The sequence below is a fragment of the Chelmon rostratus genome, chromosome 15 (genome assembly GCF_017976325.1).
Source record: "Chelmon rostratus isolate fCheRos1 chromosome 15, fCheRos1.pri, whole genome shotgun sequence".
Taxonomy (NCBI): domain Eukaryota; kingdom Metazoa; phylum Chordata; class Actinopteri; order Chaetodontiformes; family Chaetodontidae; genus Chelmon; species Chelmon rostratus.
The window spans coordinates 995,001-1,021,738 of NC_055672.1; the positions used below are offsets into that span (position 1 = coordinate 995,001).

General features: G+C 46.1%; 1 protein-coding gene across 1 annotated transcript in view; it reads left to right on the top strand.

Moving 5' to 3' along the window:
- Nucleotides 1–26,738, top strand: part of sptbn5 (spectrin, beta, non-erythrocytic 5) — a 51,331-nt gene that overhangs the window by 14,012 nt on the left and 10,581 nt on the right. Inside the window, 53 exon segments of the mRNA XM_041953975.1 lie at nt 1–112; nt 297–452; nt 782–849; nt 976–1,129; nt 2,000–2,203; nt 3,393–3,599; nt 3,714–3,885; nt 4,200–4,330; nt 4,450–4,662; nt 4,807–4,959; nt 5,185–5,315; nt 5,519–5,770; nt 5,942–6,017; nt 6,135–6,346; nt 6,577–6,826; nt 6,927–7,066; nt 8,147–8,246; nt 8,762–8,932; nt 9,038–9,202; nt 10,912–11,001; nt 11,146–11,282; nt 11,374–11,560; nt 11,743–11,849; nt 11,970–12,060; nt 12,353–12,469; nt 12,700–12,857; nt 13,379–13,511; nt 15,414–15,559; nt 16,015–16,129; nt 16,224–16,334; nt 16,589–16,768; nt 16,864–17,067; nt 17,150–17,299; nt 17,381–17,485; nt 17,914–18,102; nt 18,310–18,465; nt 19,272–19,463; nt 19,541–19,636; nt 21,292–21,413; nt 21,487–21,601; nt 21,701–21,814; nt 21,976–22,097; nt 22,177–22,339; nt 22,435–22,623; nt 22,945–23,022; nt 23,174–23,346; nt 23,470–23,560; nt 24,670–24,816; nt 25,160–25,297; nt 25,446–25,613; nt 25,723–25,811; nt 25,983–26,169; nt 26,399–26,467. The exon segment at nt 1–112 is cut by the window's left edge and continues 27 nt beyond it. Coding sequence (XP_041809909.1) covers nt 1–112; nt 297–452; nt 782–849; nt 976–1,129; nt 2,000–2,203; nt 3,393–3,599; nt 3,714–3,885; nt 4,200–4,330; nt 4,450–4,662; nt 4,807–4,959; nt 5,185–5,315; nt 5,519–5,770; nt 5,942–6,017; nt 6,135–6,346; nt 6,577–6,826; nt 6,927–7,066; nt 8,147–8,246; nt 8,762–8,932; nt 9,038–9,202; nt 10,912–11,001; nt 11,146–11,282; nt 11,374–11,560; nt 11,743–11,849; nt 11,970–12,060; nt 12,353–12,469; nt 12,700–12,857; nt 13,379–13,511; nt 15,414–15,559; nt 16,015–16,129; nt 16,224–16,334; nt 16,589–16,768; nt 16,864–17,067; nt 17,150–17,299; nt 17,381–17,485; nt 17,914–18,102; nt 18,310–18,465; nt 19,272–19,463; nt 19,541–19,636; nt 21,292–21,413; nt 21,487–21,601; nt 21,701–21,814; nt 21,976–22,097; nt 22,177–22,339; nt 22,435–22,623; nt 22,945–23,022; nt 23,174–23,346; nt 23,470–23,560; nt 24,670–24,816; nt 25,160–25,297; nt 25,446–25,613; nt 25,723–25,811; nt 25,983–26,169; nt 26,399–26,467 — 7,696 coding nt within the window.

The window sequence follows — 26,738 nt, forward strand, 5'->3', positions numbered from 1 at the left end:
GGACCTGCTGCAGCAGCTCCAAGACCAGAGGGGGCTGCTGGGAAACGTAGTTGAGAATCTCAGCGTGCTCCGAGACGTTGAGCTCGTCTCCCAGGAGCTGAAGGAGCTACAGGTGAGTTCACACGTTTGTTAGTTGAAGAGGACGCTGAGTAGAAAGTTTGTTCTTCAAGCTCATAAAAAGCCAGAAAATAATAAGTATGAAATCAACCGAAAGTGAAACAATAAGTGATGAAGTTTCCGAGCTTGTCCCTCTTCCTTCCCATCCTTCCGTCTCTCCTCCTCCTGTCCGTGTCCAGTCCCAGGCCAGCTCCTCTGAGCTGGGCAAACAGCTGGCGGAGGTGGAGTCGCTCCTTCAGAAGCAGGATCTCCTGGACGCTCGGATCTCGGCTCACGGTGAAACCATCGTCGCCATCGGCGGTGCGGCGCTGAAGGTACGACACTGATTTTCATCCGTGCTCCAAAATGTGAGACAGTACATTTACTCAAGTTCTCTTCTTGTGTACAGTTTTGAGGTACTTGTACTTTACTGGAGTATTTCCATTTTATGCTTCTTGATACTTCTACTCTGCTATCTTTCATCATAATTCAATACTATAATATCTATGTATCCAGAATTGGGACATCCTGCATGATGAGTACTTGTACTTCAAGTTTTGATTTTAGAAGTTTTACTTGTATTTCTACATTTTTTTTACTGAAGTAATAGATTTGAGTACTTTCTCCACTTCCTGGTTGAGTTCTGTGTTTCTCTTCCTCGCAGGTGAAAGTGAGAGACGTTCAGCAGATTCAGAGCAGAGTGAGAGCTCTCGACACTCAGTACAAATCTCTGGTGTCCCTCAGCAGCAAAAGGTTTTCTTCTGTTTTCACTTTCACAGCTGCTGATTGAGGAACTGATGATGAACATGTATCACTCCTTTACGCCTCCACCTGCCTGACTTTATTCTTCCCTCTCCTCCTCTTCCTCTCCTCTGTCAGGAGGAGACAGCTGGAGGCTCAGTTGAGTTTGTTTGAGTTCTTCTATGACTGTGAGGAGTTGGAGGCTTGGCTGTATGAACGCTGGTTGAGGCTGCAGACGGCCGGACTCGGACGAGACCTCAACCACATCCAGCTGACCCAACACAAACACAAGGTACATAAACATACACCTTCATCATCCTCATCATCACCACGAGAAACATGTCTGATAAATTTATTCCCTTCCCGCCGCAGAGTCAGCCGTGTCGTGGCCGGCTGCTCGCAGCGCCCGGCGTTCGGTAATGACATCATCCACGTCAGAGGTAGTTGTCTAGAGACGCCGGATGTTGATAACATGCCACCACGGGCTCAGAGGGGAATAGCACCAGCATATCAGAACTAAATATTGGAATATGAACGAGTTTCTGCAGATTATGTGTTATATAGAGGCTGCGCATGGATGCCCCGAGTACTCGCATTATACGGATATACGCGCCGCTCCTCTGGGGCTAATTTCTTCAAAACGACTCCAAATGTCACCAAAGTTTGATCCTTTAAGGTCCAGTTTGATGGATTTAATGACATCTAGTGGTGAGGGTGCAGATTGCAACCAACTGAAAGCCCCCCGTCTCACCATCCCCTATGGAGGCTCCAAAAAACACTAGTCCCTCTGTAGAGTCGGTGTGTGGTTTGTCTGTTCTGGGCTTCTGTAGAAAAATAGCGGTGCAACATGGGAGAGGACCTGCTGCCTCATTCCAAGACAACAGAAACACAATGATTCTTATTTTCAGGTGATTCTACACTAATGAAAACATAAGTATGGATATTATATTAGCTTTCTGCCAACAGATCCCTCTAAATCCTACAAACTGGACCTTTAAACAGATTTCATGAATCATCTGGTTGTTGCACTGTGTTATTCTATTTGTCCTTGCTTACTTTATCTCTCCTCCTATCAATGTTGTGTCTGTAAAGTCCGTAAAGGACACAGACAGACTAAAAGTCCTTCTGATCTGACCCTGATTCTGAACTTACACTCTGCCAGGCTCTGGAGGCGGAGCTCCAGGCCCAGGAGTCTCTGTATCGAGCAGTTCTGGTCCGAGGTCAGGATCTGCTGTCTAAACAGAGTCAGGTCAACCAGCGAGCCATCCAGAAGTGGATCGGCACCCTGAAGAAACAGTGGAGCCACATGACCGACGAGGCGACAGAACGCCGCAACAGACTGCAGGCCGCCGCAACCATTAAACAGGTAGAAACACAATCAGACAGGTAAACAAGGAGAAATGGACCAGGAAGCTGATATGGAAGAGGAAGAAGAGAGTTTTTGTAAGCTAATGGATAGAAGTTTATTCTGTCTATTTCTTTGTGCCGATCAATACTTATTCATTGATTATGTGTATAGAGACGATACGACTATGAGGCTTCAACACACAGCCACAACACGAAATATTACCTTTACGATTGTTCTCTTAATATTTTTACACAATGATAATAATACATTAATACATAATATACCGTATTTTCCGCACTATAACGCGCACCTTCAATGAATGGCCTATTTTAAAAGTTTTTTTCATAGGGCGCACCGCATTATGAGGCGCATAGAAAGAAACTACCGTCCTGTGGTGTCTGGGGTTGCGTTATGTGTCCACTAGATCAGGGGTCGGTAACCCGCGGCTCTTTTATTTATTTTATTTTAGTTTGTTCGTTTGAAACAAACACCGCGCGCTCCCAGATGACAGCTGATCCTGCGTAAAGATGCAGGTGACGGCGCACAGCCCGTCAGTGCGCTGATGTTCAAGAGCAGAAATCACATTAACCACGTTAGATTAATATTTTAATTGCCTATTATTTAGCACATATTCATGTTTTTTCATTGTTCAGTGAAATAGTCATTTTATTATTCAGGTTGACAGCTGACTGCACGTGCCAGTAAAAGGATGACGGCACGCAGAGAGTGGAATACCGCTGTTACTTCGGCCACGCCCCCTGACTACGATAGCCATAATTAACCAACATTGATCCATATAAAAAGCGCATCGGATTATAAGGCGCACTGTGGGTTTTTGAGAAAATTAAACGCTTTTAGGTGCACCTCATAGTGCGGAAAATACGGTAATACATTATTATAATACGTTAGTAGCTGGTCGACAAGCCTGTCTGTTTTACAGGCTTTGCAGATGGATTAAAGTAAAAACAGCTGAAACATTCAGAGCTTCTTTTCTTCTCACTGAGGATTCATTATGTCGTGTTTTATAAGGACACTTTCAGTCATGTTGTCACAAGTATACTTTTCCACCAGCCAATCAGACAAGTTAATGTTTTCTCTCTGAACCACTGAGTGTTTCTGGTTTATGGGGACTGGATCCAGGTTTCCTCAGATCTTCTTAGTTTAAGACAGCGTGGACAACACAGTTAATAACTTTCCCTCTGCTCAGTACTTTGCAGATGTGGCGGAGGCCAACTCCTGGCTGAGCGACAGAAAGCCGCTGCTGACCAGCGAGGATCATGGGAAGGATGAGTTGAGCACGGCTGCGTTGCTGCAGCGCCACCTGTGGTTGGAGAAGGAGATGTCGGCTTATGGCTCGGAGATAAAGAGGCTGTCGGAGCAGGCGAGGAGCGCGGCGCAGCTAACAGCTCTGACGGTAAGCGTGGACTCTAATGGTACCGATCAGCTGATTCAAAGTCAGATCTGTTTTCTCTGCCCTCGCTGGCTAAACTTTGCTAAATGTTTCTAAAAACTCGCTTTTCTTCTGTAGACGGAGCCTCAGCAGAGTAAGATGGTCCAATACAGTGACTCCTCTGGGGAGGAGGAGGGGCCAGGAGGGGTGACATCATCACCACAGAGTGCCAGTGGTGGGAGGGGCTCTGGGAGCTCCGCCTCTCAGAGCGAGGATGGCAAGGCCAAGGTCCGCTTCAGATACAGCAGAGGTACTGGAGGTCTCCTCTGAGTCACCGTCACGCAGCAGTGCATGATGGGAAAAAATCCGCTATAACCAGTGAAAGGTTTGACTGGACTGTGACTGCTGGCCAATCCTGTTCTCTTATTCAGACAAACTAAATATTCAAAATTGGAACATGTCAATTAGAGATTAATGTTGATTTATTTAATAACTGTGGTTCATTGTCCAGCCCTGTTTTCTATTATTCTTTAGCTTTTCTGACAACTTCAGGTTGAGGAAACGTTAAAAAAGAAAAGCTGTAAAGATCAGAAAAATCCTTGAAATGTTAAATTAACCTTTCAGGGCAGGTTCCATGGGATCGTAACGAGGTCGTAACCATCGTCAACACTGAGCAGGACGGAGATCGAGTTCTGGCCAGAGACAGCCGAGGACACCAGCAGCTCATCCCCAAAACCTACCTGACCCTGCTGCCAGCCACTGTACGATCAATAATCAGAAACATTCAAATCACATCAGTAATCGATTACCTTTAAATCAATCCTACCTGTGAAGACGAGTCATTTCACATTCATGATAATCTAATCATGCTCAGGCTCCTCCCCCAACCCCACCCGCCTCCACCGATGGTGTCCCAGAAAGCCCGAGCAGGAAGTTGAGCCGTCCGAGGCGCAGACGCTCGATGCGTCGCGGCACGGCGGAGATCCAGACAACATGGCTGCCAGACGCACAGTACCAGAGAGACACTGTGGAGAGCACGCAGGCCGGCCTGGACCAGGACTACAACTCCCTGCTCAACCTGGTCAAGGTGACGGGGCATCATGGGAAATGTAGTTTGTGTGAAGATGAAAGTGAAGCCGAAAGGAAGTCAGATGATGAAGTTTAAAGCCCCTGTGAAAAATTTAAATCTCTTAAAGTTCAGATTTTATGGTCGTTTGTTTTGCGTTTGCAGTCAAAGACGAGGAGTCTGGAGGAGACGCTGCGTCTGCATCGATTCTACAACAGCTGCCAGGAGTTTGAGTCGTGGATGGAGGACAAGGAGAACGTCCTGAACACCTTCAGCACCGACGCCGACAACCTGGGAGTGGTTCAGGCCAAATATGAGGTGAAGACTCCGCTCGTGATGCTCGAGCTGATAGAGTCTGACTTTAATTTTCAGATTATGATTACGAAATGAATTTGAGCCCTAATATATCTGCATAGAATCACGTTTTTAAATTGGACCACACGAAAAGACCTACTGACGCTTTTAAATAGGTAAACTAAACCACATGAACTCAGGCTCATCAACATTTACAATCGGCCTGTATTGACGGACTTCCTGTTCCAGAACTTCCTCACTGAGTTGGCGAGTGGGCGTGGCCAGCTGGATGACATCATCAGAATGTCAGAGGAGCTGGTGAAGAGCCGACACAGTAAACAGAGGGAGATCCAGGCCAGACAGAGGACAGTTACCAGCAGGTACAAACCGAACCTGAAACTAAGCATCTGGGTCCAGATGACGTCAAAATCGACCATCTGACTCTGATGATGTTCCATCTCTATATATATACACATTACTGATCAGGCCCAGTGTGGAGCTGTTTCCATGCACAGCCCGAATCTACCAGTCTGTACTAACCTGGCAGTGATGTGAGTCTGGTCTCCGTCCTTGCTCTCTGCAGGTGGGATCGGATCCAGAAGCTGAAGGACGAGAAAGGACACGAGCTGCTGAGCACAGCAGACGTGCAGTCCTTCCTGCAGAGCTGTGAGGAGGCTAAAGCTCAGCTGCAGGATCGGCTGTCCCGCCTCGACGCCGTGGACGTGGGCTGCAGCTCCTTCACCCTGCTGGCTGAAGAGAAGAACCAGGCTCAGGCCCTCAGAGACATCCAGGCCCTGGAGAGCAAGATCGCCTACCTGAAGAGCGTCGCCAAGATGTACGGGTCTGATTTAAACTGTAAACACCTCGTTTATTGGTTTCCTTTTGAAAGAAGGCATCAAGAGGAGCATCAGTTGTTGAGTAGTTGGTCTATCTGAAGAGATCCCTCCAGAACCTAATTAATGCCTAATTAATAGCTTTCAAATTATACATTATGTCTGTCTTACAGGAAGCAGGACTGCAGTCCAGCAGAGAGCGCAGCCATCTCGGAGGAGGTTCGCGGTCTGGAGGCTCTGCTGAATCAGGTTTGAGTTCAGTTCATCATCACAGCCTGATCATTAGTAGCTACGTGTCCTCTGACCTGAACAGAGAAATCGTACCGGCTCTCGTTCATGCTGTTCTCCTGCTCTGTTGCGGAGCAGCTGAAACGTCAGGCGGCCGACAGGCAGCAGCTCCTGGAGGAGGCGCGCCGGCTGCAGAGCTTCCAGCAGCGGGCCAAGGAGCTGCAGCGCTGGGCTGGCTCAGTGCAGGAGCGCCTCCTGCAAGAGGAGACGGCGGCCGATGTGGCCTCCGCCGTCGCCCTGCTGGAAAAACACCAGGAGCTCCAGCTGGAGATGAAGGAGCAGAGGAGCAGGTAAAGACTGCTGGGTTCTCCCTGATGCCTCAGTGTTTGATAGAAAATGATGTGAATCTGAGTTTGTTTGTCAGTGTCTCTGATCTCTGCAGCACCAGACAGATGTAACTGAATGAATGAAGAATGAAAACAACAGTGGAGCTTTGAGCCGCGCAGAGAAGCTTAATATAAATAACTGTTGGTGTAATGATCCATAAAGGCTGAAGAAGTCCTCTGCCTGTGTTTCTCAGGTTGAAGGAGGTGGAAAAGTTGGGTAAATCTCTTCAGAAGGGCTCGTCCAATGGGAAGACAGGGGGTGTCGACATCCAGCGAACCCTGGATAGTCTCAATGCTAATTGGTCCACGCTTGACAAGCTGTGGTCCAGTAGGAAGGACCGTTTAAAGCAGGGGGTGGAGCTTCAGAGGCTGAACCAGGAAGGAGACCGGATCGAAGCGGCGCTGTCCGGACATGAAGCCCGACTGAGGGTCGAAGACGTCGGGGTGAGGACGCCTCACTCTGATCTGTTTTCCATCATTTGACCACCATGTTTGGGACAACGGTTCGAGCGGTATAGATAATCTGTTTGTGCTTACTGTGCAGGACTCAGTGGACAGTGTCCACAGTCTGCTGGGCCGACAGGAGGAACTGCAAGGTCTCCTGAAAGCTTTGGACCAAAAAGTCCATAATTTCACCGAACGCAGCCAAGAGCTCGTCAACCAGCAACACTACGCTGCGAAACAGTAAGAGAACAGAGCAGACGTGGAGAGTTTGTTCAATATGAATACGTCTAAAGAAGAGTCACAGACGCAGTTTATCAGTGTTGGTGTGAATATTCCAGCTGATCAGTGAATGTCTGTAGATGTTTAAACTTGCAATAACTGATGTTTTTGGCCTCTTTGGAGCAGCAGAAACAAACAGTGACCTCAATATTAAGTATCGTCACTTTTTATGTTGAAGTGTTGAACTTCATCAAACTTAGTTCTACCTCTAAAGACCATCGAGGAGGAATCTTTATTTAGTGTTGTTGAGATGTGAAACGAATGCAAACGAAACAGCTGACAATATAAACAACAATAGCTTGTTAATAATAATAATAGATTTTATTAATAAAGCACGTTACATTTGAATACAAATCTCAAAGTGCACAGTACAGGCAACGATAGCAATAAAAGCAACAGTAACAGTAAAAACAAGCAACACAGCAAAACAGCAATAAAAAACAGTCAGCAGATAAAATCGTTATTTCCACATGCAGCAATCATGAAAACACCACGATTGATCATTGAAGTGTTTGTGTCAATGAGCTGAAACTCTATAAAGCTGCTTAAAGCTACAGATTAAATTAATTTATGTGAGCCATGTCAAACATGTGCTTATACTACATGTGTGTATGAAAACACAAATATCTGGTATGATATAGGAATCACCAAAAACATCAGGTCTCAGTCAGGCTATAATACAGGCTCAAAATGTGTAAAATCACATAATAATTTATAATATATTAATAATGATTTAACAGATTGCAGTAAATTGTGTTCCATGCATTTCATCAGATGATCAGACGCCAACGTTTAAAACAAAACCTCCCGGGACTCATTTTGTTTTTGGGTTAAACTTTACTTGTTTTACAACATCTTGTGAAGAGATATCAAGTCATTATCACACAGCTGACAGTTGATAAATTCTAATCATTGTGCAACTCTTTCATGGCTGACGTCACAACCTGTGAGCTTTATCAACACGACGCCTGCTGTGCAGCGTGAAGAACAAGAAAAAGCAACTAACAGTGACATGTGTGTAACGCTGAGTTCATCTTTAAGCATCACGGAGAGGAGCAGGAGCATCCAGACGGCCAACAGGAAGCTGAAGGAGAGCAGCAGACAGAGGAGGAGTCTGCTGCTGGCCTCAAAGAAATATCAGGTATCGTTACGTAAAGGCTCTGATCTGGTTTTCATTTTCGTCCTGATAGTGACCTCAGTACTTTTTCTTGGCATGATCATCCAGTCAAAGTTCCTCCTTGGTTCAGTACTTCCGCGGTCCATAAAACTCCACTACATTGAAAAATAACAGCCAGTTTCTTTAATATGTTCCTTTGATGTGCAGCGTCCCCAGAGGATGATTCCTAATCTATTTGGAGACCCCACAGACTTTCCTATAGCGCCACTGCCACCCAGTGCGTCAATATTTAATGTTTCAGTCAATCAGCCATATACATAGTTTTCTGGTTACTGTCCTGCTCTCCACAGGATGAACCCTTTAGATTAGCTTCAAAACTGACTCTAAGAAGGCTGTAAGAGCAGTTAAATCAGTATGTTGTTTGTTCTTTGTGTAATTCCTGGAAGAAAAACCTCAGAATAACGTCATATTTTCTCATTTGAAGGTTATTTCTGTCATTGGGGGGTATTCATTAGTGTCCCCGGTGTTTTGTGTCGCAGGAGTTCCAGAGAGATTCAGACGAGCTGCTGCTGTGGATGGAAGAAAAGTTTAAGGTGGCCGAGGACGAGTCGTACCGCGACCCCACCAACATCCTGCGGAAGCTGAAGAGACACGAGGCGGCTGAAAGGGAAATGCAGGCTAACCAGGTCAGGCTGGACAGACTGGTTCAGGTAAGCTGCTGCTCACTGGTTCCCAGTCCAACACTAAAGGAACAAACGGCTCGATTTTAGCGACCTGTTACAAACGCAACTTAAATCGTATGTGAACATGTTCAGCTGGGACAGGAGATGCTGGCTGACGAGCACTACAACAGTCAGAGCATCAGGAGGAAGTCGACTCAGCTCAGCAGCCGCTGGAGGAGCCTTCAGGACAAGATGGCCGACAGAGGGGACAAACTGAGACAGGCGGGACAGCAGGAGCAGCTGATGGAGCTGCTGCAGGTAAAACACTGAGTGAAACACCTGTGAGTCAATCACCGACTGAAGGATCAACTGTTAGCGACTAACTGACTCACTGAGCTGTCTGTAAGTTAACCCATCAGCTGACCGAGTGACTGACGTATTCGCGAAAAACTGTGACTATGGCTATGTGATAAACTGAGCTAAATGAATTGACAAACCAACGACCTAATTAATAGCTAACTGTCAGGGAGGTGGGAATCTACGGGTTGAACCCAGATGCAGACTTGTGGGGCGCTTGGTTCAAATACATAAATTTATTAAACACAACGAAAAAACACAACTAAGGGAACTATGATTAAACACACACACTAGGGGCAAGGGCTAAACATACAAGAGAATAACACTACTAAGAAATAAAACAAAACCAAAGAACAATCTAACAAAGAACTAAAAATCGGCTATGACTAGCAGTAACTAACCAACAAAACTAGGCGATAGAAAATGCAATAAAAGGAAAACACAGCATGGACATGAACGCAGACAAACCGAGGGTTAACACAGACATTAACAGAGACAGGGACAGGAACAAAGATAACGCAACAAAAAAACACTCACTGAGGGACTATGGCAAACATTAAAGATGGTGGAACACTAACATGAAACAAGGCATGGACAGAACAAAGACAAGAAACTAACTTACAGGAACTGTAGCAAACAAAGGACAAAGACAAACCAAGGAGACAATTACCTGAAGCACGACACAGACGTGAACAAAAATAACACAACGAAGAACACTCACTATGGGGCTATGGCTATGGCTATGGCTAGGACATGCAGACAGCAAAGTGACAAAGACAGCAAGGGAAGACCCAGACTTATATACACAAGGGAGGAACACTTAATGACACACGTGAACACGATCAGACAATCACAGGGGCGGGAAAACACAGGAAGTAAAGCAACCAAAGACACATAGCATCTTCAAAATAATCTTCAAAATAAAACAGGATGTGACAAAAACTAGACAAAGACAACACACAAGGGGAAACTTAACAAAACCCGGTGTGCATGGCACGGGTCATGACACTAACTGACTAGTTCTGATCTCAGGTGGCAGATAAAGTTACTGAACTACCAGCGAACTCACAACTGGCGGAAAACTGAGTAAACTGACCAGCTGTAAAGAAGCGAGGTGATGCTTTTGCAGGGGTATTAAACATTACTAAAAAAATCTTTGACATTTTTGCACAAGAAAAGCTACCTAGCTAACTGACTAATGTTAGCTCACTAACTTGCTCACAGCTAATGGGCTAATCAGTTAGCTGACTGACTACCTAACAGCTTCAACAGCTGAATAAATGAGTTGAGCGACCAACTAATACATACATACATTCAATTATGAAAACCTAATGGACTGACTGAGTTACTTAGCTAACTAACTAATTAACTGCAAAGCTAGCCAACTAGCCAACAAATCAGCTAACTGACAAGCTGACTGACCGAGCAATTTATTTATTTCATTCAGTGACTGAATAACTAGCTAATGAAATTAGTAACAACTAACCGGCAAACTGAATTACAAACTAAACGACTAATCACCCTGCCGAGTTAGCTCATTAGCAAGCTGAACAACCATTTAAATAATTTGCAAACCAAACAGGCAAACAACGAAAATGACCCTGAAGATGCTTTGACGTTAAAACCTGTTTTCTGTGTCAGCCCTGTTAAAGTAATCCCTCCTTCCTCAGGATGCTAAGATGAAGATTGAAGCCATCCAGTGGATGCTGAGCAACGCCGCCAAAGGTCACGACCTTCGCTCCAGCCGGCAGCTCCTGAAGGTGAGCTCACTGAGGCCACACGAGGCTAACACCGATACAAAGGCAGCCGTTGAATGGGGCCCCAGTAGAGTTCAGTTACACACAGCAGTTATTGTGGATCCGGAGCCTGTTAGCGGTCAGTAACTGCTGTGTTTCTGTATGAAGGAGCATCAGCAGCTGGAGCAGGAGGCCAAGGAGCTGGCGGAGAAGATCAACTCCATCGTCAGCAGGGCCAAACACCTGGCCTCCAATCACTTCGACTCACAGAGGATCCTGCAGGAGACCGACACTTACCTCACTCTGTGAGTGGACTCTGTACTCTGCAGGGTTAGAAACAGCAGTCTACTAACACTGCGGATGTTGGGTGTTGATCTGATGAGCCTTGTGCTGCAGGTTCAAGTCTCTCCAGAAGCCTCTGGACCAGCGTCGAGCTCAGCTGGAGGCGTCGGTACTGCTGTTTGGGTTTTATCACGACGTGGACCTGGAGCTCAGCTGGATCTCCGAACATGTGCCTGCCTCTGGATCTACAGGATATGACAAGTCTCTGGCTGGAGCCATCAGCCTCATGCAGAAGCACAAGGTACCAGTTGGATTACGGTTTATCACTGTTAAAGGTTAACTTTTCTCCCATTTGTTCATTCAGAGCTCAGACAGGAATAATAAAAAGGCTTTCTGACCATTTAAGGTTCATTTCCAGGTATATCTTAACCTTTATTAGTCAGAATAGCAGCTAAGCTATTTCTTTGCTCGTGCCACACACAGGAGTTGCAGGCGGAAGTGACCACCCACCGAAAACACCTGAACCATGTCCTAGAAAAGGGGCGGAGCCTGGCCAAATCCAGCAAATCAGAAGGAGAAGTGCTCCAGAGGTGCCCTAGCTTCTGTCTTCAGGGTTGAATATTCATTTTTGTTTTGTGTTTCAGGTCAGAATTTCTTCTTCTCTTTGATAAATGGCTGTCTGCTGTTTTTTTTTTTTTTTTTTTTTGCAGGTGCAGCCACCTGAGTGCAGAGTGGGAGGAGCTAGAGGAGGCCTGCAACAGGAGAGTAGCTCACCTGAGCAAGGCCATCACCAGAGAACAGGTGAGAGGGACAGAGAGGTGTGATTTATTATTGTAATAGACAAAGGTTTAAAAAAAAACTGGTGCAGCAGAGTGAAAGTCAGCTTCAGGCTGTATAAGAGAGTGTCGACAACAAAAAATGGATGCCAGGTGCGACAGTTGATGGTAATGATGTAATGCTACAGCGACCTCACCAGCTGACAAAGAGTGAATGGCTGAACTGGTCTGATACAAGTTTAAATGTGACAAACTGTTTCGGAGGCATTTTGTGCTGAAACAATGCTGAATGTTCTCTGAATGTGAACCATCTCCAGCTGCTCTTGGACTGCTCAGAGCTGGAGTCCAGACTGTCCGAGACTCTCAGTCTGGTGAACAATGACGACTACGGCAAAGACCAGCTTGCCACTCAGAGTCTCATCACCAAACACCAGGTACAACTCACACTCTTACAGGTCTGTAATAAACCGAAACTAAAGGGGCCTCAGGTCGTCCCCTGTGGAACTCCTTCTCAAAGTGAGACTTGCAGTTATCTTTACTTTGATTATCCAGATGAAGAGCTTATTTTAAAACCTCAAACCTTATAACTCACGGAGTGTATGATGGGAAAATGTGACAGCACCTTGTGTCTCTGACCAGTGTCCTGATTATTCCCTCACTATAGGTGGTGGAGGGCCTGTTGGAAGTGCTGGAGGTTGAGGTGGAGCAGTTAGGAGACCAGATGGAGCAGGCTGTTCAGAACTGGAGCCTGGAGGAGCTCAGCAGGCCCTACAGTCGCCTCAGCAGTCTGAACCAGCAGCTGCAGCACCAGGCTGCTCTCAGGTCCGATACTCAGTCATGCTACTGTTCGATTACTCTGCATCTTGTATGTTCAGTTCTCATAATGCTTTGGTGGATGGAAACAGGAAGTATAATGCTGCCATGGAGTCATTCAGTCAACTGCGGGCTACATCTTTTTTTTTTCTTTTGGCCTATATTTGTTAAAACTTAAAAACATGATTCTTCGGCAAGTCCTGCAGTTATGAGGAGCATCTATTTTCTATGATTTATGACTCAGCAGAAAGATATTTGATGCAAAATGTTTAAAGTGTGTGAATCACCTCGATGAGCCGCATGTCACAGCCTCGACTGTCCGACTGTCCGTTTCTTTCTGTCACCTCTCGTGTGACACTTCTTCATGATTTAGGTTTGTCTAAGAAAGGAAAACCAGAGTCAAAGGCCTTCGACATGCAGAAGCCGTCCGTCTGTGCTGCTGTAGTGCACTCCTCTGTGTCCTGCTCCTGTCCTGTCTGCCCACCTGTCTGTGTACCTGTGTGTCTGACTGACCATGTGTCTCCTGTCAGGGGTCAGAGGTTAAAGGAAGTCCTCCATCTCCACGAGTTCAGACGAGAGTCATCAGAGTTGGAGGACTGGATGAACGAGCAGAGACAGACAGCAGAGTCTCAGGACCTCGGCAATGACTACCAGCATGTTCAGGTTCGTCTGTACTAAAGCCCCACAGATCAATCACAGGCTGATATTACTGTCTGATTCTGATTCTGGCTCATTGCAGATAAACCATCATCTGTATCAGTGACAGTAGAATATGTCAAAGATATGTTTGAAAAGTGTTGCTGTGTCAGAATCTGTCTTACAGTTTATTTCTTTCACATAAAATGTTCTTCTAATTACATCTTCAGGAGAATTTTTGTCAATGTTATTTTTTATTTTTAAACAAGGAATATCTGCCAATATATCACATTACACCAATTTTAAAATCGCTGCATTGGCTCCCCGTGTGTTTCAGGATCGATTTTAAGGTTCTTTTATTAGTTTTTAAATGTCTTAATGGTCTTGGGCCCACTTATTTATCTGACATGCTTTTATCATATCAACCCTCGCGGGTCCTGAGGTCCTCCGGCACTGGACTTTTAATTATTCCTAGAGTTAATACAAAAACCCACGGGGAGGCTGCATTCAGCCATTACGGCCCTCGACTATGGAATAGCCTGTCCATCGGCGTATGGGTGGTCTCTGTGGCGGCGCTCCCGGTGGCCGCAGGCTGTGGCGCTTCCCAGTGTGGATGGCTCCCATAGGTGTTTCCTCACATGGTTCCTCAGTGCCCTGCCATGTCTCAGCACTGTGTGTATGTGTGTGTATACGTGTGTGTGTGTTTTGCGAGTGTTTGTGTGAGCGCATGTGTGTATATCTGGAAGTGGGATATTGTCTGTCATATTACGCTTTTATTCTCTCTGTTGTTGTATTCTTTTATCTTGTGAAGCACTTTGTGTTGCATTTTAAATGGATGAAAAGTGCTGTATAAATAAAGTTTGATTTGATTTGATTTGATATCTCAGTATATAGAGTATTTTTTAAAAACTGCAAAATTTTGTTATTGGTACCAGCCTCAGAAATCAAGTAACTATTGAGCTCCACTGTTAGTATTATGGCCTTTTTATACCATGGTCTGGGTGAATACTCGATTCTGATTGGCTGCTGGGTGTCCGTTAAAAAGTGTTATAGGACACCTATAAAAGAAGCTCCGGTCAAATAGCCTGATTGTTCTAAATTATTGCGCTGACTCAAACGCTAGTTGGTAACCGTGGCAACAGAAACTCAGAACATACGTTAACATACGTTATTTCACAGTTTATTGATCACAACGGCAAGACAGTAGACAAAACATGAGTGATTTTATAGTTTCATTTAACCTGTTTGGTAAAACGATTTAGGAAACTTTCTGTGGACTTTGATCCTTTGAAACAAATTTTCGCATCATCCTCTGGACAAAAAAGCGGTAAGAGGTGCACTTGTCCTCTGAAATGATGCTTTGTAACGTAACATAACGTTAATCAATCATCTCACTTCCCTCCACTGATCAGGCCTAAAATAAGAGCTGCGGCCGACTGAGCTGCAGGTTCTGTGGCCAGAGCTGGTTACCTTGGCAACGCGTCACAACGAGAGATATTAAATAGTCTTGTCAACATTAAGGTATTCATAATTGATTTAACATTTATTTTTTTCGTAAGTGGCCATGGTATAAGCGGGATAATGCCCTTCGAAGTGTCCATTATCAGAAATGAATGGACGACGCGGAGGCGTGAACCGTCCGACGGTTGCTTCCGACACCTCGTCGGGCATTATCCCTTACATGAGTTGTCTACACCATGAACTATTTAAAAGTCTCTGTCTCTGTACCTTTGTGATAATAATCAGCAGCTGCTAAACTCAAGTCTAATGATTTTAAAAATCTATAGAATATAAACCATATGATACTGTGACCCGTTCAAAAATGAAAGTCATGATGTGATGATCAAAGTGATGATGATGATCTTTGGGTAACGACAGTGACTGTCACTGTAAAGTAAAGAGTTTCTGTGTGTGTGATGGACGTTTCAGTTGCTTCGGGGGAAGTTTGAAGGTTTCCTGAAGCAGCTGGAGGTCGGAGAGGAGAGACTGCAGAGCTGCAGCGACCTGGCTGCTGGACTGATCCGCAGCAAACACCCACAGAGCTCTGCGGTCAGAGAGACGCTGCAGCAGCTCAGGTAACACAATCAGCCAGAGGTCAAGAGTTAGCGCACATCTCTAATGTATAACTAATACACACTCCATGTTTTCAGATTGTTTTCCTAAATGCTCTTCAGCCACACTGAAAAACACTGACCTTTTTGTTTGGGTGTGTATGAATCAATCAAGCCCCCATCTTCAAAATTTGACATGTTTAGACATATTTACATGTGGTGTGTGGTGATGGGCTGGTGCAGTCATCAGTGTACAGGGTGTGGAGGACACAGACTTGTGGGGCTCCAGAGTCGTGGGTGAAGGTTGGAGGTTTGTACATGTGAAGTGTGAAGACTTCTCTAGTTCTTCGTCTTATTAGAGAAGGCAGAGAGCACAGAGATGAAAGAAGAGTTAAAGGAAGGGCTGCAGCTTTGTTTTTGACACATTTCATTCATCTTTTTTCTGGTGTTCGTTGTGCTCGTCCTGACATTGTTTGCAGTGCATGCTGGGAGGACTTGAAGGGCGTGGCCAGGGAGCGCCAGGATCAGCTGCAGAGAGCTGAGGAATGTCACCGCTTTTACCAAGACCTGACTGATGCACTGACTCTCATCCAGGTACAGAATCTGCTGCATCAACCCATCACATCCATCCTTCTGTACAGTACGTACGTGTTGAGGTCAAACCCTCAAACCTGTCCTCCCTCCGTAGGAGCGACTGAAGAGCATCCCTGACAACGTGGCGAAGGATTTGCGAGGAGTGGTCTCACAGCTGAGGAGACACGAAGCTCTGCTCCACGAGCTGGCCGCCATGGAGCAACAGGTACAGACAACTCAGGCCAGCTTTGGGCCATTGTTGGTCCACTTCTGGTGTTCATCACAAATCCAGCATGTGTTTTTGTGATGAGCAACAAAAATCCTCTAAATATCTAGAACAAAGATCTTGTTTTATCAAATCCAGTCTTAAAACTCAGGACAGTTTCTTCTGTACAGGCCCCAGACCTTCATCCTGTGAAGATGCTCGTGGGCGATCACTCAGTTATGATGTTGGTGGTGATGTTTTTTTTTGTGTTGCAGTTGCAGGAACAGCTGGATGCGGTCGACTCCGTCCTGGATCTCTGCACGCCTCACCTGAATTTCCGCCTAGAGGAAGTGCAGCAGGAAGTGGTGGAGCGGTGGGAGGAGCTCCGACGCCATGCAGAGCGACGGGAGGACGAGCTAAAACTGGCGTGCCAGAGATACCTGTTCCTGAACACGGTGAAGACAGACGGACGGACAGATGAACGATTAACCATCATTATTAATCCCATCATGCATCTCAGATCTTAGCCATTTGTCTCTATGCTCTCCAGGTGCAGGATTACTTCCTGTGGTGCAGCCAGCTTATTGGTGCTTTGGCTGCCAAGGAGAGCATCAGCGACGTGGCGACCGCCGACCTCCAGCTGGCCCAGCACCAGCAGCTGTGGGCCGAGATGGAAGCCAGACAGGCGACGTACCAACAGGCTCTGAACATGGGAGAGGATCTGCAGAGGCAGGACATGACCAACAGGAAGGAGGTGAGCGCGAACAGTAAGATCAGTTACTGGGTGCAGTCTGGTGTTGGAGGGGTTTCACTGTGTCTCTCTGTGGTTCTTCCAGGTGTTGGAGAAGCTGGAGGCCTTGCAGGCGGAGCGAGACAAACTGGAGGAGCAGTGGAGCAAGAAACAAAGCTGGTTAGAGGCCGTTCACCTGGAGCAGGTCTTCTACAGAGATGTGAACAGTGTGGACAAAACCTCCAGCTCACAGGAGGTACGCCCATTCTTTGTTTGTCCAGCAGAGGAACTGAGAACAGTAACTTTCAGTGTCTGATCAGTGGTGAAATCTCCACAGATCCTGCTGCAGAGCAGCACTTTGGGAAACACCGTTGATGAGACGGAGGGTTTGATCAAACGCCATGAAGCTTTTGAGAAGCTGCTCAGCTCGCAGGAGGACAAGGTCTGCTCTCCGTCTGTGTTCATCTCTGTCACTACGATACAGAGCTGCAGCTCACCATTATTCTCATTGTCAGTGCATTTTTTCCTTTAATCAGTTGATCTGTTAATCTCAAAAATGCTTCAGTCCCAAGTGAGTCAAAGATGATGTGGTCAAACGTTTTGGACTTATGGAGAAGTGATGTATTGAAGAAGTGATTTTTGATTGATTGCATTGTCAGTGAAGTTTTCATCATTCAAATTTAACTGTGAAATGTGGTCAATGTCAGCTGACATGACCCTCGAGACGACCCTGGAGTGGATCTAGACTTTTAGTCTTCAGGGTTGGCTCCTGTTGAGCAGCCCAGCTTTTGGCCGACATCATGACCTTTCACCTTTGAGGTGAGCTGCTGCCGTGTTCGTTCAAACCCTCCCTCCCTCTGTTTGGCCCAGCTGTCGTCCCTGAAGGAGCTGGCCGAGCAGCTGAAGAAGCAGCTGAGCAGAGAGAAGAGCGGACGGGTCCAAACCAAACTCAAGGCCCTCCTCCAGCGACGTGATAGGATCAAGGAGCTGTCCGTCAAACGCAAGGAGGAGCTGGAGCTTTCCAGGATGCTGTGTATCTTCAGCCGGGACGTTGGCGAGGTGATCTGTGTGACATTATTATCAAGAATGTTTTTAATTTTTATCGTTAAATGAATAAAACATGATGCTGAAGAACAGCAGCTTTACATGTGCTTCAGCTCTTTCATTCAAATTGTTTCTGAGAAGGTTCCTTCTATGAAAGTGTTTCTTGTTTAGCTTCAGTATGTTCAGACGGCCTGTCTGTGTGATCACCTGTCTGTCTGCCAGGCTGAGGCGTGGGTGTCTGAACGGATGCAGAAGATGACGGAGGACGGTAAAACTGACCTCAGCAATCTTCAGGCCAAGATGAAGCTTCTGCAGAAACATCAGGTGTTTGAGGCCGAGATCTTGGCTCACAGCAAGATCATCCGATCTGTGCTGCTGGTAAGATGAGAGGAGACACAGACAGACACACACACACACACACACACACACACACACACACACACACACACACACATATATATATATATATATATGTGTGTGTGTGTGTATATGTATGTATATGTATATGTGTATATATGTATATATATATGTTTGTGTGTGTGTGTATATATATATACATATATACATATATATGTATATATATGTGTGTGTGTGTATATATGTGTGTGTGTGTGTATATATATATATTTTTTTTTTCTTTCTTTGTCATAACATAAGCAGCACACATCACAATAACACACATACACACACTCACACACACACTCTAAACCAAAAGGGCTGTTTCAGACGGGATTGTCATTGTGCAGTAAAGACGCAAAAGGAACAAAAGTCCATTCATTTGAGTCACTGCACCATTTACAGCATAGACACTGACTGTGACTGAAGACATATTGTTGAAAACAATCACATTTTTGTGCATTTATGCAAAGTCTATAATGTGTCTGTTATACATAGCCGAGATCATATTTCAACATTCCTGTTTTTTTGTGAAAAATATGGATAATCAGTTTGATAGAACTAACACTGGGGCAAAGAGTGTACATACAGATATGGTGGGCTGTAAATAAGATGCACAAAACTTGCAGTATATACAGACTCTGGGGGATTAAATGAGATGAAACGTGAAGTTTTAAGATTACACACAAAGAGATTAGATGATGAAGAGATGAAGAAGTGGAACAAAATGAGATCAAATTCACTGAAGATGTCATGGTGCAGCACGTCTTCTTGTCCTGTGCCTCCAGGCCGGAGAGGAGCTGGTCTCCTTTCACCACCCAAGGTCCAAGGAGGTGAAGAGGAGTGCAGCCACCCTGGAGCTCCACTGGGAGGAGCTGAAGAAAGCCATGGTCACCCGAGGGAAAGCTCTGGAAGATAACAGAGACTTCCTGGAGTTCCTGCAGAAAGTCGAGGAGGTGGAGGCGTGGATCAGACACAAGGTAGGAGACACAGAGATGGACGGTGTATTGACAGTACGTCTACAGTGTAGCTACAGGGTGTAATGTCTGTGTTGCAGGAGGTGATGATTAACGTCGGAGACGTTGGGAAGGATTATGAACACGGAGTTCAGCTGCTGAAGAAACTCGGCGAGTTCAGAGGAACTGGAGACAGGGTGAGCAGTGTGGTGGCCTCGTGTTTGTCCTGGAACTGAGACTCACATGTTTGATCCCCACAACACAACACATGTCAGTCAGTTCATGTTCATGTGTGCTCGACTGAACCTGTTCAGCCTCACGATACTTAAACAGGCGTGTTAGCTAAGACAGGCTCAAGCTCACGTATTTACTCACTTTGAGTGTCAGAACATCTGGTTGCACTGTGAATTCTCCCCATAGAAAGTGCCTCTTAAATCATCGCGCTAGCTGTAACGTCTATTCGTCCATTTTCTGACGCTTATCTGGGACTGGGTCATGGTGGCAAGGTGTTCTCAAGCCAGGTGAGATATATAATCTCTCCGGCCTGTTCTGGATCTTTTGTGGGTCTATTAGCAGTTGGTTGGAGGGTGTCCAGGAGGATCCTGATCCACCTCAGCTGACTCCTTTCAATAAGACGAAGCAGCGTCTCTACCCCCGAATCTGTGTTTCTGTCCGAATATCTGAGCTCCTCACCCAACAGACGGCAACAGAGGAATCTGATTTCAGTTGCTTGTGTCAGTGTCTCTTTCTTTCAGTCACAAACCAAAGCTCGTGGATGTATATGAGGATAAAAAAAATAAAAGCTTTGCCTTCCAGCTCAGCTCCCTCTGAATGGTCCAGTACAACACCCTCATGTAGCTGACGCTGCACCAGTACACCTGTTGATCTCGCACCATTTTACCGTTATTGATGAACAAGACCCTGATATACTTGAACTGACTTTAACCCTAACTTTAACATGAAGGGACACAGTCCTTTCCAAAGCAATAGTGTTTGTTAAATCTGAGCATAGTTTTGAATCTCGACTCCTTTCAGATCCTTAAAGGATAACTTTGGTTTTTTACCACCTGGACCTTATTTGTAGCATTAAATATGACCATTTACTCACCCAGACAACTTTGGTGACATTTGGAGTCGTTTTGAAGAAATTAGCCCCAGAGGAGCGGCGCGTATATCCGTATAATGCGAGTACTCGGGGCATCCATGCGCAGCCTCTATATAACACATAATCTGCGGAAACTCGTTCATATTCCAATATTTAGTTCTGATATGCTGGTGCTATTCCCCTCTGAGCCGGCGGTCGGCTAGTTTAGCTGTAGTTTGGCTCAGCTGTGGTTTGTTATTGCGTATTCGTAGCCGACCGCCGCAGAGTCAGCCGTGTTGTGGCTGAGGTAGTTGTCTAGAGACGCCGGATGTTGATAACATGCCACCACGGGCTCAGAGGGGAATAGCACCAGCATATCAGAACAAAATATTGGAATATGAACGAGTTTCGCCGCAGATTATGCGTTATATAGAGGCTGCGCATGGATGCCCCAAGTACTCGCATTATACGGATATACGCGCCGCTCCTCTGGGGCTAATTTCTTCAAAACGACTCCAAATGCCACCAAAGTTGTCTGGGTGAGTAAATGGTCGTATTTAATGCTACAAATAAGGTCCAGGTTGTAAAAAACCAAAGTTATCCTTTAAGTCTGCATCTTTGGGTTGTGTATTGCCGGAAAAGAAGAAGCCATCACACCCGAAACCTATTGTCTTGATGCTTGAGAGAGTAAAACATTAGAGTCGGATGCTGCAGAACACTACAAGATAAATACAGTATAAATATACTAAGGGCATATTTGATCTGTAGGACGTGACAGTGGACGACGCTCACATCACAGCCATCAACAGACTTGCAGCTAAACTGGAGAAGAGACAGAGCGCTGACGAACTGGTTACCGTTAGACAGCGGAGACAGCAGCTCAATGACAGGTAACACTCGCTCTTCATCTCACTTCTGTGGCCTCTCTTCTCAGTTTTGCACTAAATGTTTTGTCTCTTCCAGGTGGAGCAAGTTTCATGGAGATCTGAACAATTACAAGAAAAAGCTGGAGGGGGCGCTGGTGGTCCACGGCCTCATCAGAGAGCTGGAGGAGGTTAGAGACAGAGCCAACGAGAAGGTCAGTTATCTCATACCACCTTAAAAGTGTGCGTCAGATCTCTTACTGAAGCTTACGTATCGGATGATGTTGTCGTGGTCCGTCCTCCGTCTTCTGTAGATGCTGCTGCTGCAGGATCAGGACTGCGGTTTTGATGTGGACAGTGTAGAGAACCTGGTCAGACGCCACGAGGAAACCGAGAGAGAGGCTGGGGTCATCCAGGAGAGATCAAAGGTGGGTCGGAGAATTTGTTATCTCTCTCTGTCCCAGCATATTTAATAAATGCAGCAGTAGTATGGACAGGAGGGGACATTGACTGATAAACTCGCAGTGTAGCTTGGACAGAGATGCAGAGCTGGTAGTCATGGACTAGCCTCCCCCTCTCATCTACTCAGGCCCTGGAGAAGGAAGTCTCGTATCACCTGAAGGCTCGGCCAGTGATGAATGACAAGCTGAAGAACAAACAGAAAGAGGTCCAGAAAGCTCTGAAGACTCTGGACAGCGAGGTGAATCTCAGGTGAGGGAGATCAGCCCGTCAGACTGCACGAGGATGATGTGAATCAGCCGATGGGCTCATTGAAACGTCGTTTGTTTAGGAAGGAGAAACTGCAGGAGGCCCACCAGCTCCAGCTGTTCAAAGCCAACCAGCGCCTCCTGCTGGAGTGGAGTGTCAAACAGAGCAGTGACATGGCAGAGAAAGGCCTTCCTAAGACCAGGGCCGATGCCGACCGGCTCATCGTTGAGCATCAGGACTGGAAGGTGGGGGTTCAGAGAACCGGCTCTGTGCGTTGGAGTACTTGTACTTCACTCGGTTTATACAGTAGATCAGAAACTGGTCTTTGCTGTTTGTGCAGACGGAGATTGACGCCCGTGCTGAGCGCATCGATTCTGTCCGGGACTTTGGCCTGGGTCTAATCCGGTCGGATCATAGTTCGAAGGTAGAGATCCAGAAGGCCCTGAATCAGCTGGAGGAAGCCAAATCCGGACTGGACCGAGCCTGGCTGAACCGCAACACGACCCTGGAGCAGGCCCGAACCCTGCAGGTGATGATCTCAGGTTAACTTTAGAGGGAAACAGGGAGTAAATTACATTTGAATATAAATTTATATCTGCATTTCTATCACACTGTGCATGATGAACAGTGCAGAGCTGTAATAAACTGACCTGTTCGTTTTGATCAGACCGACAGTTGCATTACACATTATATTCATGGCACCAAATTGTAAATTGCAAATTAGGGCTCATAAACTTGTCCAGATGAAGCTTGTTTCGTGGGTTTTAGTCACAGAGTAATTTTGCGTTGTTGCATTGTTTTGTGTTTTTCTGGGTTGATGTGGCATGTTGTCTGGTTCTCCATCCTGCAGGTCTTCCTGGCCTCTGTAGAGCAGTGTGAGAGCTGGCTCAGCAACAAGGAGGCCTTCTTATCCAATCAGGACCTGGGGGTAAGGAGCACCTGTCTGTGTTGGCCTATTGACAAACTTTGTGCAAATATTCAATTCCGCAAACTGTCTGAGCTGTTTTTGAGAACATTTTAGTGATCTGCATGAGTCTGATCTCAGCTGAGCACCACCCTCTTCTCCTGTGTCGGTGCAGAGCTCAGTGACGGAGGTGGAGACTCTGCAGAGGAACCAGGTCCAGTTCGAGGAGGCCCTGGAGACTCAGGTAGACCAGCTGGATGAGGTGGAGAGGCTTGGCCAGAAGATGATTGAACAGAAGCACTACGACTCCGACAACATCAGAGCCAAGAGCAGAGCGCTTGTCACTAGGTAATGACATCATCACTGACATCATCAGACCTCTGTCCCTATCACTTACAAAACACTTCGTTGGAGCTGTTTGCTGATGGCCTGTCTGTCTGATCACCTGTTTATCTGGTCACCTGTCTGTAGGCTGAGCCAGGTGCAGCAGCAGAGCAGATCTCGTCACAAAGCTTTGGATCGATCGCTGCAGCTGCAGCAGTTCTTGTCCAGCAGCTATGAGGTACTGGACTGGACTATACTGGACTATACCAAATCCTGCTGTAGTGTACTTTACTACTAACCTGTTTCCTTTGTTCCATTTCTTGTCTTGTCTCTTAACTTCTGATTGCTATTGCAGGCTATGCTAACTCTGCAGTCACTGTCCTGATTGGTTCACACTGTCTGCAATAAATCTGAGAACATGTCCATATTTGTAAGGGGGTCATGTGACCTGAAACCACCACGGAGAGCAGATTAAAATGACAATCTTTGGAGCAATGTTGCCTGTGGCTCTAACTAACTTATAACTAGCTAACAGCTAGCTTATAACTCTATATATCTTATGGCTGTTAGCTCACCTTGCTGTGTGTGGCAGCAGTACTTTATATTGATGTTTCTGTAGTTAAAAATTACATGTTTATTTTATTACGATGATGCAGGTTTTTAAGTTATTAGCATTATTTGTGTTGCTCACCAACATCCCAAAGATTTTAGATTTCTTTGTCTGAAGGCTGATTGTATGAATATGAATTAAAATAGAGCTTTTCATCCCCTTTACTGTACTGTACTGCACTGTACTGCACAGCACTGTACTGCACTGTACTGTACTGCACTGTACTGCACAGCACTGTACTGCACTGTATTGTACTGTACCGTACTGCACAGCACTGTACTGCACTGTACTGTGCTGTACTGTACTGTACTGTACTGTACTGTGCTGCACTGTGCTGTACTGTACTGTGCTGTACTGCGCTGTACTGCACTGTACTGTACTGTACTGTAATGTACTGTGCTGCATTGTACTGTACTGCACTGTACTGTTCTGTACTATACTGCGCTGCACTGTATTGTACTGTACTGTGCTGCACTGTACTGTACTGTACTGCACTGTGCTGCACTGCGCTGCATTGTACTGCGCTGCACTGCATTGTACTGTACTGCGCTGCACTGTACCGTACTGTACTGCACTGTACTGTACTGCACTGTACTGTACTGTACTGTACTGTACTGTACTGTACTGTGCCATGCTTTTCCTTCCTGCTTTGTGCTCTACATCTCTTCTTCCGGCTAAACTCTGCTGTGTGTGTGTGTGAGTTTACCCTGTGCGTAGTAAATGTGTGTGTTTTCCAGGTGTCTGTGTGGCTGAACGAGCGTAACGCGGTGGCTTTGGATGAGAGCTGGAGGGAACCAACCAACCTTCAGGCCAAAGTGCTGAAGCATCAGAGCTTCGAAGCGGAGATCCACGCTAACCGCTACAGAGTCAACACAGTCACCAAGGTTGTCTGTCCGTCTGTCCGTCTGTCTGTCTGTCTGTCTGTCTGTCTCAAACTGACCCATAATGCTGTGACACCAGCTGCTAAAACAAAACAAAATAACGATGGTCATCAGCCGATATGACTCATTGATGATCGCCATTCAGTTTTGACTGTGAAAACATAATTGGGTCATCCCTACTTATAACTTTGTGTTCTTGTTTGTTTTTGGACAATACAAATATATTTGCTGGGTTTAAAGTAGAAAGCAGCAGTTTTCCTTTTTGAACAGTAAAATTTCAATCGGACTGAAGTGAGCAGACAGGAAGTGTGTTTGACCTGAGTGGTGATGTCACGCGTCTGTGCAGGAAGGAGAGAAGCTGATGGCCGAGTGTCAATCAGCTGAAGTGAAGGTTCGACCTCGACTCAGAGAGCTGAGTGACAGCTGGGACGCTCTGATCCACAACTGTAAGGAGAAGAAAACCAGACTGCAGGAGGCCTACCAGGTACGCATGCACACGCACACGCACACACACACACGCACACACACACACACAGATCAGGTTTCCCACAAAATGGCACTTTAATGTCAACAAGTGAAACCGTGTCACTGAAAACATTCAAACATTCAACAAGTGGCGTGTTTCTGTTCAGGCGCTGCAGTTCCAGCGTTCGTTGGATGACATGGAGCAGTGGGTGGGGTCAGTGGAGAGAGAACTGGCCAATGAGGACTGCGGAAGCGACCTGCCGTCTGTCAACAGGCTGCTGAAGGCTCTGCAGGGCCTGGAGGAGGAGGTGGACGGACACCGAGACAGAATCCAGGTAAACAGCGTCTGCTGACCGTTCCACTGCTGCTGCAGCAGGAAGGACGACGTGTCAGAAGGCCTGAACCTCAAACCACCGAACAGAAATGTCACGTTTATTTTAACAGGGTCTGGTGGAAACAGCGAAGAGCTTCCACTCTCAGGGAAACTTCCTGGCTGAGGAGATCCAGATCAGAGTGGCTCACACCATCAACAGGTCTGATAAGTTCTCCGTGAAAAAAGAGAAATCTGGATGTGGTGTTAATTACAAACATTCACTCTGACAGATTTCATTCCAAAGTGTCCTTCTGGATCCCATGTTCCCATGAGCATAACATTTACATTACGCTCAGAGGTGTTTAACGTCCGACGTTCTCTCCTCTGTCAGCTACAACAGTCTGTCAGAGCCCCTGCAGAATCGGAGGGAAACCCTGGAGGCCTGGCAGGTTCTGTTCCAGTTCTACAGGGACCTGGAGGAGGAGGCGGCCTGGCTGAGTGACAGATTGCCCTCCATCACAGCTAAAGACTGGGGGAGCTCCCTGAGCAGCGCCCAGCAGCTGCTCCACAAACACCAGGTGCTCACTGAGTCACTGATCAGTCACACGAGTGGATCCTTAAATAACCTTGAAGTGACGACAAGCAGCAGACACATAACGAACATTTAATTTAATCCCTCGGTGATTTGAAACCTGACCTCGCTGAGCGGACAAACACTCCCAGCCTTTCATGTCAGAGCTCGTGTCGTCTGTTCAGGTGACTTCGTGCTGGTCTCTCGTTTGACGTGAGAATGATTTTTTGTTTCAGGCTGTGATGCAGGAGATCTCAAGTCGCGCCCCATTGGTCCAGGCAGTTCAGGAGGCGGGGCATAGTCTGGTGAGGAGACGTCACTCATTGCTGAAATCAGTGGTGGAAAGTTACAAAGTACTTTTACTCAAATACTGTACAAATTGTACAAATTTGAGATAGTTGTACTTTATTTGAGCCTTTTAATCTCACTTTCCATTTTTACTCCACAGCTCAGAGGGAAATATTGAACTAATGGCTTCACTGATTGTTGCTGTAAAATCATTTGATGTTTCAGCTTCTCAGATGTTTGATTTGAATGAGATCAGATCGAACAGTCACCGGGACATTTTACTGCACT